General features: G+C 39.6%; 1 protein-coding gene and 1 non-coding gene across 3 annotated transcripts in view; both read right to left on the bottom strand.

Annotated features, from left to right (window-relative positions):
* ZDHHC13 (zDHHC palmitoyltransferase 13) overlaps nucleotides 1-12,160 on the bottom strand; it is a 45,794-nt gene that overhangs the window by 16,534 nt on the left and 17,100 nt on the right. For both annotated transcript variants that reach the window (XM_037040368.1, XM_037040369.1), the window contains exons 6-10: nucleotides 10,675-10,739; nucleotides 9,149-9,311; nucleotides 8,772-8,897; nucleotides 5,411-5,544; nucleotides 2,265-2,365 (exon numbers count right to left, since the gene is read on the bottom strand). In XM_037040368.1, the coding sequence (XP_036896263.1) occupies nucleotides 2,265-2,365; nucleotides 5,411-5,544; nucleotides 8,772-8,897; nucleotides 9,149-9,311; nucleotides 10,675-10,739 (589 nt within the window). The remainder of the gene's footprint in view (nucleotides 1-2,264; nucleotides 2,366-5,410; nucleotides 5,545-8,771; nucleotides 8,898-9,148; nucleotides 9,312-10,674; nucleotides 10,740-12,160) is intronic.
* Nucleotides 1,582-1,688, bottom strand: LOC118983227 (U6 spliceosomal RNA). Its single transcript, XR_005065666.1, has one exon. It is a non-coding gene; the product is annotated as a U6 spliceosomal RNA (small nuclear RNA).

Genomic DNA, 12,160 nt, shown 5'->3' with positions numbered 1-12,160 from the left:
GACATTTTCTGATCATTCTAACAAAATCATTCAAAAAAACAAGCCACTTGGTTCAGCAATTCAAACTAAATTTTTTTTATATATTAGATAAATTCTTGCCAAAAACCTCCTACTGCATAGTATATAATCTTAACTTATTTAGGCTGAGTTAATTTAGAAACAATAGAAATTGCTCTCTGTGCAAAGTGATTATAAACCAAATATTTGGGAAAGGCAGATGTTATAAACTCAGATAAAAAGTGTTTCAAGAATAAATGGCCCCCACTCTGAAATGTTTTTGAATTGGAACAGATTCTGCATTTAAAAAGTTAAATTTTGCTCCAGTAAAATTTTGTGCAATTACAAACCAATATACCAGTAATAAACCAATTTTCCTTGTCCAATTTAAATCATGATTGACACAGTAACTGTATTTGCTGTCCAAGATGTTGCCAAGATGTCTTGTACCAAACTCTGGAGTAGAAAAGGTGGCCTTAAGACTCTAAACCCTTGCTGTTCAAAGTGTGGAAGCTTCTTAGAGGCAGAACTTGAGACCTGCTCCCCGGTCTGCAGCCAGAATCTGCTGACTCTCGAAGACCGGCACAACCACAGCTGGTTCAGGAGAGCACTTCAGTTCACACCCAGGGCCTTCACACTGGAAAAACACCGATCTGACGGCGAAGTGTGCCACCTACTGACCGACATTCCCTCACCAGTAACAGGACACATACGGGTCCTAGATCCAACGGCTTTATGCTGCACATGTGAGTAAAGTACCCCATCTAGTCAACTCCAACATCTTATGATTCCGTCTAGCTGTGGAAATCAGTTCTTGTGATGTAATGGCATCTTCACAAATACTGAACATTTTAAGTTCTGCAGTGGAGGATTTCAAACTACGGTGGAGTTACATTGTTGTTAATATTGATTCTACACATTTGAAATAATTCAGTATCATTTGAAATAATGTAGATTGTTCACATTTTAAAAATTCATCAAGAAACACAACTGTAAAACTGTTGTTAGTCCATTGCCACATGGTCTGGTAAACAAAAACATCAGCCACCCCTTCCCAGGGTCATGTCAATTACCCTCGAATTTACCAGCCTTGGGACCCGCAGGTGATTCTGAGGGGTATCGTCGTGCTGTTACTTTATGCACTCACGGTTACTTGTAAATTTAGTTATTTTTATATCACATAACAAAATGCTTAAAGGTACATTTCTAGCCACTATATTCCTTCTTCTTCTATCTGTAAGGAAAATAACCTGTAATGGCTCTCTAGAGTCCAAGGTGACTTTCCAGGAAGGTGAAAAAGGATCCTGGAAAGAGGTAGGAAGCATGAAAATTGGAGAAAATGCTTCCCTCCTCTGGGCCCTATAAATAGATATAAACTAAGAAGGAACCCCTAGCCCCACTTCTAGGAGACTGGATTCCGTCAACCTAAAAGCACAGCATACCCCGAAGCTGGACTCTACCTGAGTCCTGCTCTTCCAGTGATAATCCCACTCCTTAGGTGAGTTTTGTCTTCCACCACGGGCTGCCGTCCATTAGCAGGCCATGGAAGAGTGCAGTGTGTGGTGACCAGCATTTTTTTTTTTCTCTAATATGGAACGCTTCATGAATTTGGGTGCCATCCTTGTTTAGGGGCCATGCTAATCTGATCTGTATCATTCCAATTTTAGTCTACGTGCTGCCGAAACAAGCACAGCATTCTTGAAAAAAGAAATACAATTGGATAACATAAAATTTCAGAGTAAATTACACATTAGAAGTACTGTTCTCTGAAATTTCTGCTTCCCATACGTTTTGGGTGGCAATGTAGGTTCATCAGTGCCTCCACTGTGGATTGAGAACCACACACCGCACTGACCATGGCTGAGGAGGGCCTTCCCCCAAATCCCTCCCACGTGGGGCACCCTGGAGCCCAGAAGATGCGTCAACCAACTATAACTGCTGCCTGAGTTCAAAGAACCATCGGAACTACGAGAGAAGCTCAAGGCAATACAAGAAATTTTTGTGGGTCCAAGTAAAACATTTCATTCTACTGTTTCCTTCTAACGAGTAGTAAATACCAGACATCTACTGTTTCCACTGTGTGCTCTGAGAATATTTCCGAGGTTGAGTGGATTTTCAACATTAAATATCTTCAACCAAGATCATTAAATAAATACAAATGTGAGTTGTATTCCCTGGATCTCTCTAGTATCTCAATTTCTAACAACGGCATTACTGTTCTTTTAAAGGCAAAGAGACAGGCATTTACATTTAAGCTTGAAGGATATGAGGAAAGAATAAGATGAACCAAGTCATGAACATCCAAAAAATGGAACTTAGCAGAAAGGCCATCGGTAAGTAAACAAGGCTCTTATACCCGACCAGGAACCTAAAGGAAAAAGGGATAAACACAAGGTATTAGTGAAAACAACTATAACTCATACCAATTTCAGTTCTAAATTCCCTTAAATAACAACAGTAATGAAAATGATCCCCTTAACCACCAACAACAGCTTCCACTCAGGGACGCTCACTGTGCACCACTTTCCACACGAGGAAACTGAGACACGGGGACTCTCAAGTGGGTGTTCTCGCCCTCACAGCTGATCTACACATGGCTTCACTCCCAACCATGTCGTGTTTTCAGTGCATCTTTCTTATTTCTATTGAGACACATCGTATTTGTATTTCTTTTGGGGGGAGTGGGGGGGGGTGCGCATATCTTCTATGTTCAAATACTCCAAAATGCAAAATTTTAAATGCCTGGAGATCCCCCTTCATGTCTATAAAGCTTTCTTCTCGAGTACATAGCAGTATGTTTCTGAAACACGCAGATGCACATGACCTTAAGCCCTTTCATCCCACAACCAGCCTGAGAAGCAGGCCCTGGACATAAAAAGGTACATAAAGGCTGGAAGTGGCACTTGTGGCCACTAACCCTCTCACTGAAGTAACAAAAAGCTTGGAAACCCATATATGACTTACTCAAATGTTAATATTGTAGTTTCAAAAAAAGAAAAAAAACCTGTCTTTCATACAAAATACTCCATATAGTGAATCTATGCATGAAGACAGTTTACTCGGATCTGTTTTAAAATTTGTGCCAGGAAAAAACAAGAGTTGATGATGGGCATGAAAAGGGTACGCTATCAAGATCATTAGCATATTATGATAAAATATTTGAGAAGAATTAAAATCCCAAACCCAATATGCTGCCTGAATAGGCCATATGGAGCCCACGTAACCTCCAGGGCATGACCTGTCTGCGATTTTACAGCAGAAATGTGTTTGAACTAATTAAGAACTACCTCATTTGTCAGAGACTGTCTACTTCTGACAGGGGTCACGCAGCAGCCTGTATCAATACGCAACGGCCCCTGGGGCCCAATAACAGTAGAAGTTTGCAGCTGCCTGCCTCCATGAAGTTGGGGCCCGACAGAGGAGTGCGGCAGAGATGAAAGCAGGCAGATAAAGTTGCCACATGCATGTGTCTCCCACCGGAATTGAGCCCAGATACCAAGCCTCCCATGTGAAGCCCTCAACTCAAAGCCATCAAAAACAAAAGCTTTCATGTATATGTTTTATAATGTAGGTTTTTACTATAATAAACAAAACCTGAAATGCCCCTATCCAAGGTTAGTAAATATTGCCCTTGCTTTCTCTCTGGGTGGGGAGGGAAGGAGAGGAGAGGGGAGTGATGACTGTGATAACTGATGATCGGGCTTAAAATTTATTTGGAGACTGAGCCAATCCAATTAGTGGAAAATAAATGACTATCTCTAAGTTACAAGTTTTCTGAGTAGCAAACAATTTAGGCACTTTGCTGTTTTTCAGAAATTTGAGCTTCTACTTTACATTAAAATTCTAATTCATTTCCAGCCAAAGGTCTTGCTCTTGAGTGACCAAATGGTTAAGAGTCCTCTAAGGCTTTGTTTTTTCTTAGGAATAAAGTATGCACATGCTTATTCCAGAAAATGCTGGCGAGCATAAGGAGGGCACAGGAATCTCATAATCATACCCTAAAGGAGCAACACTATTTCCTTTCAGGTCTTTTTCTGTGGATCATCATTACAGTTTTCATTCATTCCGGACAGAAGTTTCCTGCTTGTATTGGCCTTACACTGCAGGAAACAGTGATTAGTGCTGCCAAGAAAACAGATTAGGGCGTCAGGGAAGGCCTCACTAAGGAGGCGCGGCTGGCACTCAGGCCAGCGTGAGATGTCTCCAGCTACACAACAATCAGAACGTGTTAGACAAAGACACAAGTGCAAGCCAAGGACCTGGGTGGGGTGAGCTTGATGTGTTCTAGAAACAGAAAGAAGGTTGGAGAACGAGGAAAGAAAGAAATGAAGTCAGAGGGGAAAGAACAAATCACATAATACCTCCTAGGCAAGGAGTTTGGATTTTACTCTGAGTATAAGGAAAACCCGATGGAGGATTTGAGCAGGAGAAAAAGACAACAACTGATCTGCCTTTCTAGAAGATAACCCTGATTGCTAAGTGGGGATGACCTAGAAGAGGGCAAGAGTGGGAGTCAGGGGCCAGTTGAGAGGTCTGGTCCAGGGTGCCAGTCGTGTACACGGAGAGAGCAGACCCACTGGAGGCTGAGCAAGGACCCGGCAATGAGCCAGACGTGGGAAGTGAAGAGAAGAATCGAGGAAGACAGCAATCCAAGGAAGATAACCCCTTTTCACAGGAGGAACCAGATGCCCTTTTACTGAGAAAGAAGAAAGAGGTGGGCGTGATGAGATTATGGAGTATTGCGTATCAGCCATGGTTCGAAGCACTGTGTGTGCATTAACCGTGAGGCAAGCATTGTGACGATTATTATTCCCGTTTTATACACAAATAAGTTGAAGCACAGAAAGGTAAAACGAGTTGTCCGGGGCTGGCCTGTTGTATGGAGAGGCTTGACTTGAATCCAGGCAATCTGAATCTTAACCAATGACTATATATGATGTGTAAATGTTTTCCGAAAAACAGAACTGTACCATAGTTGCTATTTATAACCTCCTGTGATTTAATTACGTTGTTTCAACTCTATAACATTAAGAGCAAAAATAACTAGCTTAAAATGAATTCAGATTAAAAAAAAGAAAAAGCAAAATTTCTCAAAGTTGAGCAAAAATGCTTCAAGATGCAAATTAGTTACAAAAATCTCCCCATTATTCATCAAAATTAACATTTCAAAAAATAAGCTATATATTTTCCACTAATTGGCAGTTCAACTAAATTACTGGGTTGACCAAGTAAGTAGCTTTCAGTCCAATCACATTCCACTTAAGTCCTTCCCTCCCAGCAACCCTGAGGATGTTTCTATGTGATAAGTAACACAGCTCAATAAGAAAATTCTATGATTCCAACTAATCAACAATAGAAATAAGCAATCAAATTGGAACACAATCATCAGCCTTGCAAAGACTAATATACACACCTTGGAAACAAAGATGTCAGAAAAAACAACGTTACTAGAAGACATCCTTTTAAAAGCCAAGAATCTGAATTGAAGTCCAACACGTATCCAACAGCCCACACGGTAATCACAGAAAGCATCAGCAGCAGGAAGAGCTATTAAGAGATTCAGAATTTTAGAACTTTATGGATTTTACCTCCTAAGTATTTAATAATAATTAGCTCATTAGAAGAACTACTTTCTAAACATATAATAACAATACAACAGTGGAACACAAAGTTTTCCTTCAAAGTTTCTGACTGATAAATTTAAAGTTTGGGAAATTACAAATCTTGGAAACAATCTTTTAAAAGTCTTACATTTTCTAAGTGTTGCTGACACATACTTTGTTTTGCTTTCCTTCCCTCCAACAGTGGTTGTTTAGAAAAGTGTTAATGATAGCTCACATTTAAAGAAATAATAATTTCTTTCAAACGGTAGTACCAGAAAGTACCAAGCACAACAAACAGGTCACGCAAAAAGCAGGACACCCAGGATCTGATGAGGAGAGCACACGAGTTCCAACCTGGGCACCAGATGGTGCCATCCCCTAGTAAAGAGGGTGAGAAGGAACACGCTTACAGAAAGGGGGGGGGGGGTTAGGTGGACATCTAGAGCATATCCAGGAGGCAGTCAGAAAAGCAGGGCTACCTCTCAGGGGAAGGCTGGAATGCATCGCGTATAGGTGGTAGAGCCATGAATGAACAACATCCCAAAGACTGTGTGCAGGTACAAAGGGGCAGAATCTTGGCCAACACACATTTAAGGAGAAAAAGCGAAGTCGTCAGAGGTAACTAAGAAAGAGTGACCAGTGTGATCAGAAAGGCAGCTTCAGAACCAGGAGAAAGAAAGGTTCCACAGAAGCCAGGGAGGAGAGTTTCAAGAAGGGACTGGTTCTCAGTGTCAAAGTCACACAGATGCCAAAGACGGAAACACGTCCTGGCAAAGTAAAAAGGAGTTTATGAAGAAACAGTGTGACTACTGCACAGAAGCTGGGCACCACGATTTTATAACACAGCCCCTTACCTGCAACACGTACATGACCTTGGAAGCAAGCAGGGCCTTTTCAACAGCAAAGGAGAAATTGTATTCTGCCCTATCTTCTTCACTATTTACTTTTCTGAGCCATATTCTAAGGATGAATAATTTCAAATGATACCAGATCTTCAAAATGCTTCCAAATTAGACTGCAAGTTTAGCAGTCTAATGAGCAAGTTTAGATTTTTTTTTAAAAGGTAAACTTAGAATCTACAGCAATGTAATTTCAAAACACAAATTAACTATGAATCTCAAAGTAACACCCACAGACGAGTCATACTATTCACTTGTTCAACAATCATTCCAGTGCATATACAAGGTGGGGCAAAAGTAGGTTCACAGCTGTTCATATGGAAAATAATACAGTGATTAATAAACAATACTACTACAAGAATAAACTCTGTGTTTCATGTACTCACACTATAAACCTGCTTTTACCCCGCCCTGTATATATGGAGGCACTATCCTAGTCACCTGGGACATATCAAATGAATTTCAGGTCTTTCTCTCATGAAGCTTAAACTCTAGTAGGGGAAGACAGACAACTGTACCTAGTAGATTTTATAGTATATAAAAAGCTGGGCCACACGGGGCCCTGTAAGCCATTGTAAGGACTTTGGTTCTTATTCTGGGAGAAGGAGGTAGACAGGATTCCGAGGAGATGAATGATAGGACCAGACTTACATTTTTTTTTAAAGATTTTATTTATTTGTCTTTAGAGAGGAAAGGAAGGAGAGAAGGAGAGAAATATCAATATATGATTGCCTCTTGTGAGTCCCCTGCCGGGAACTGGCCTGCAACCCAGGCATGTGGCCTGACTGGGAATCGAACCACGATCGTGTGGTTCGCAGGCCCGTGCTCAATCCACTGAGTTACACCAGCCAGGCCTCTGACTTACATTTTAAACGATTCATCTGGCTTCTCTGCTGAGAACAAACTAGAGGGGAGTGGGGGCAGGGAGATGTCAGACAACTGCAGTGAGTCACATGAAGGAGAATGGTGGCTGAACCAAAAGGCCATTGGTGGACAGGTGAGGGTAGAACTAGCTAACAGGTTTTTTGAATAGCCTAGATACACAGTGTGACTGAGAAAACATACAGGTGACTGGAAAGCTGGAGTGCCACATACTGAGATGTGGAAGGCTATGGATGGAACAGTTAGTGGGATGCGGAGATCAGCAATATACTTCTGGATATGTTAAATGGGAGATGCCTACCAGACACTGAACTGGTAAGTCATGAAGGCAGCTGGGAGATACGAGTCTGGAAAGGTCTAAACTAGAGACCCCTTTGGGAGTCATCAATACACAGATGGCATTTAAAGCCATGGAAGTGCATGAAATCACCAAGGGAATGAATACAAGTAAAAGAAGTACAAGGCCAAATCCTAGGGCACCCTACCATATCTACCATATGGGGTGGGGGAGAAGCAGAAGGGCTGGCAAAGGAGACTGAGGAGTGACCATTATTTCCTTCTCTCTCCCTCCAAATACCCAATTGCAAACATGTATAGTATTCCTGATGACCCTCTCCATAGAAATCTGGTGCCTGTTGACTTAGAATTGTTCTAAAAGTATAGTTACCAATTATTTTTAGATAAGATGATGCTATCTATCATATATTCCATTAAAAATAGTGGAATCAATTCAAAACTCCATTTTTAACAGTTTAAATTATATTTACTATTATGACTTAGATTTTGCCAGCCATTTATAAGAACAAGCTGAACTTCATTTTTCCATTATTCACTTCACTTTTACATTTAGAAGAGCACCACTCAGAAGAATTGTCAAATTAAAAAAAGAAATAAAATTTGGATTTTACCTCTCGAAATTTCAGATTACACTCTATGAAATGACATTATATGCTTGAAGTTGGTTGCAACATTGCTATTTTTAGTCTAATTCCTCATGATTCTAACAAGACATTTTGAATGTTACTATTTTCCTTTTGAAAAAAATGTTAATAAGAAACAAGTTCTTTAACGAAAGTTTCCATAAAATTTCCTGAAAAAAAAAACAAACGTATCTTTCCTTTTACTTCCAAAAAATCTAAACCATTTGCATGGCAACTCACTGATTAAATAAATGTGGAAGTACACCCTGATGTCCGTCCACAAGGCAACATGTCATTGTAGAGCGATGGCTCAAACAACACATCGCCAATGAAAGTGCCAAATTCCCAACTTTGGGTTGTGGGAAGATACAATCAGAAGAAATGCAGCACTCCCTGGTTTCCCAGTGCCTCACAAAACAAACACGAATGAATAAAACAGTTCTTATAGCAGAGGGCCCGTATGAAAATACCTCGCATTTCTGCAGCCACCTCCAGAGCGTGAACTTTTTGTTGGCTCTCGTTTTGGCTTCTGTTTTCAGCATGTGAACAATGAGCTGATTTTTATTTTGTAGAGCCATCTCAAGAGGTGTTTCTCCCTGAAAGAAGAGAAGAGAAGAGAAGAGAAATCAATTACATTTTGGATATAGTATAGATACTAGACCTTTTTTAAAAAAAAAAACTCACCAGAATCATTGACTAACCATATATATTCTGGGGGTGGCCAGCTGTTACTGTTTACATCTCTCCGCTGGTAATCAAGTCATACATACAGCTTCCCGTTACGTTAATTTTCCAATCCTCCAACTGAAGCTACAGCAGGCTAAGGGAGATAAATACCAGGTCATACCTTAGCATTCCGGATATCCAGGCTAGAACCAGCTTCCAAAAGCTTATCAACTGCAGTGACATTTCCTGCCGACACCGCCCAGTGAAGCGGGGTGTTCTGCTGTATCTTATCAACCACGTTGAGGGAAGGATTAAACTTTAAAAGAAATCCAGTTGGTTCTGGCCTGTTTCAAAACAAGAAAATACCAAGGGGTATTAGAGAGATGAATGATTTGAGGGGTAAATGTAAATAACCAATTTTTTAAGCTAACATATCAATGAACAAATCAGGAAGCATTCTGAAAACAGAGGCACTTCTTTGTGCAGAGTTCTGTGTGACGCTAACAGGAGAGACACACATTATCTGACAGTCTACTGTACAGGTAACACAGTTTTCACATCGCTCCTGCCTCTGTCTTTCAAGCTTTTACTTTCATGTTGTTGTTCTACTGGTTAACATCTTTTTTTAAATCATACATTTAACTCTGGCCAATATTAAATTCTATGTTATTTATCTAATTAAAAACTAAATGTAAAATATTATATTTGAGGAGATAAACCAAAAGCTACCTTCACATTCTCCCTTTAACCTATTATTAAATAAAGCAGGTATAATAATGTCCTAAAATATATGTTTAAATTAGAAAATCATGGACTAGAAGGCAAAATTCAATCAAATATTTTTGCTTTATCAATACCTGCCCTTCCTTCATGACTACTTGAGTCTTCTAATAAAATAATATTCTACTTTACTTATTCTACCAAGACCTTTAAACACTCTGCCTGACTTCGGAGTCACCAGCAAAGAAGACAAGATGCTTCCTAACACAATTCTACCCCAACCCACTACTCGATGAATGAGAAGGAAATGGCATCAGAACTAAGACAGAAATTGTTCTTAGGAACCATCAGTTCCTAAGACAGAAATCCAAAGTAAAAGCAGAATTAGAAATTGAACATTACACTGGAAACTGATGAAGGGATAACTATAGCACATATCTGAAAAGAAGAAAATCAGAAGTTGGACTATACGGTGGTCATTAAAAAAATTTAAATATGCAAGTGCTTGATATGAACAGATGAACTGTTTTCAGACATCAGTTATAATTAGTATTTCCAGAGCAGTCAACAATGGCAGTGAACCTCAACATCTATTGTTTTCTGGAAAGCAGATTTATCATCTAGATTTCAAATTATGAGAACCTTTTAACTTGTCATTTTTTTGAAAATGAAAACTAAGAAATGTAAATCATGTTGATAAGTATATGCTATGAAATCTCTACCAGTTTTGGAAGGAAATTATTTTGTTGTAGTAGTTTTCAAACTTTTTCCATAAGCTATCAGAAGAGAAGAAATGTATTTCATGGGTGCTGTTCTATACACAACTACCTAAGAAGCCCCATCACAGTTACAGGGTGGAAAACCTTGTCATAGTCTTCAGAATGCAGCATCATTTCACACGGAGTAAGATACTTAAAATGATATACACATAGAAGAAATGATCAGAAGCGAGAATCAGAATCAGCCGATTTAATTGAATTCACTTACCCGAGTATTTTGTGAGCTGATAACATGAGAGGTGTCTGCCCATTTAAGTCGGTCATGTTCACACTCTGTTCAAACAGAAGAGTCAATCAGCCTCACTGCAGCCCCAGTCCGAACTCTCTTCTCTTAACAGAAGTCTCTCTTTAATACATCAACACTATCACTGTGTCTACAAGGAGGGTTCAGATATCATTTGAATAAAAGAACGTTCTGCTTCACAGCCACAGCATAAAAATCCACTGACTGATGGAAATATTTCTACAAGGAATATGTGAGTATGTGATTTAATTTAAAGTGTTAGATACTGTGAATGGAAGAGAGCTAAGGAAAAGAGAAAAACAATAATCACCATCAAATATGAGAGACTTTAGAAGTAGAGACCTTAGAAGTCATCTAGTTTAGCCTTAACTGAGACACTCATACATACCACCACCTCTCACACACAGTTGCCAGTCTCTCCTCAAACACTCCCAGTAACAATAAACTCCCTATCTTTTGAGGCAACTCACCATATTTTTTGGATTTATCATTTTGTTTTAAAAGGTAACACATGACAACTTCTTTTCTATTTTTCTAGAATATTAAAAAAAAAAAAAGGCCTGGGTTGATGTAACTCAGTGGATTGAGCACAGGCTGTGAACCAAAGGGTTACAGGTTCGATTCCCAGTCAGGGCACATGCCTGGGTTGTGGGCCAGGTCCCCAGTGGGGGCCATATGAGAGGCAACCACACAGTGATGTTTCTCTCCCTCTCTTCCTCCTTCCCTTCCCCTCTAAAAAAAAAAAAAGAAAGAAAGAAAGAAAATATTTTAAAAAAGATAAATATAGTAGAATTTAAAAAAAAAAAGGAAATCCTATCACCTCTTAATAAAATGGGCCCAGGTTCGAAGTACATAATAATGGTTCCAACAAAGCCAAAAAAAAAGTTTCAGTTATTAAAGATTCTCATGGGCCCTGGAGGAATACAACGTGGGAAGGAACCCAAAGAGAAGCAGAAAGGATTCCTCCTCAAACGTCTTTCCAAAGTGAGCCCCAGAAGGTTGTAATTATCCTACTTCAATCGACTGAGTCTGAGAGAAAGTGCTTATTTAAAGACAACACAGTCACTCCGACAGCGTTTGTGCAAACATGTTTCCACGCCTGTCACGGGCGAGCCTGCTAACATATAAACTACTTCACTATGAGAAAGCATATCCCAGACAAATACAGCTGACAGTGAAACTCCCACTGCCAATAACCTATAATTTAACCTGTGCCATAAATGGATGCCTCTGAAGGCAAGTCATTTTTTCATGGAATTACTTTAGAGAACAATAAGAAACACGCAGTCAAATTGGTCTCCCATTTAGACTCAAACAATGAACACAATGATGGGTTAATTCAGTGACCTGACTACCATTTCTACAGTCACCCAGAAGAAAAATACAGGCTGTGAAGTCATGTTTTTGAAAATCTCTGCAAATTACTAGGGTTGTGAGGAAAACTATTACA

The sequence above is a fragment of the Sturnira hondurensis genome, unplaced genomic scaffold (genome assembly GCF_014824575.4).
Source record: "Sturnira hondurensis isolate 20B ecotype Veracruz unplaced genomic scaffold, ASM1482457v3 Scaffold0002638, whole genome shotgun sequence".
NCBI lineage: Eukaryota > Metazoa > Chordata > Mammalia > Chiroptera > Phyllostomidae > Sturnira > Sturnira hondurensis.
Note: the sequence above shows the minus strand (reverse complement) of the source record. Positions and strands in the feature narration are given on the sequence as shown.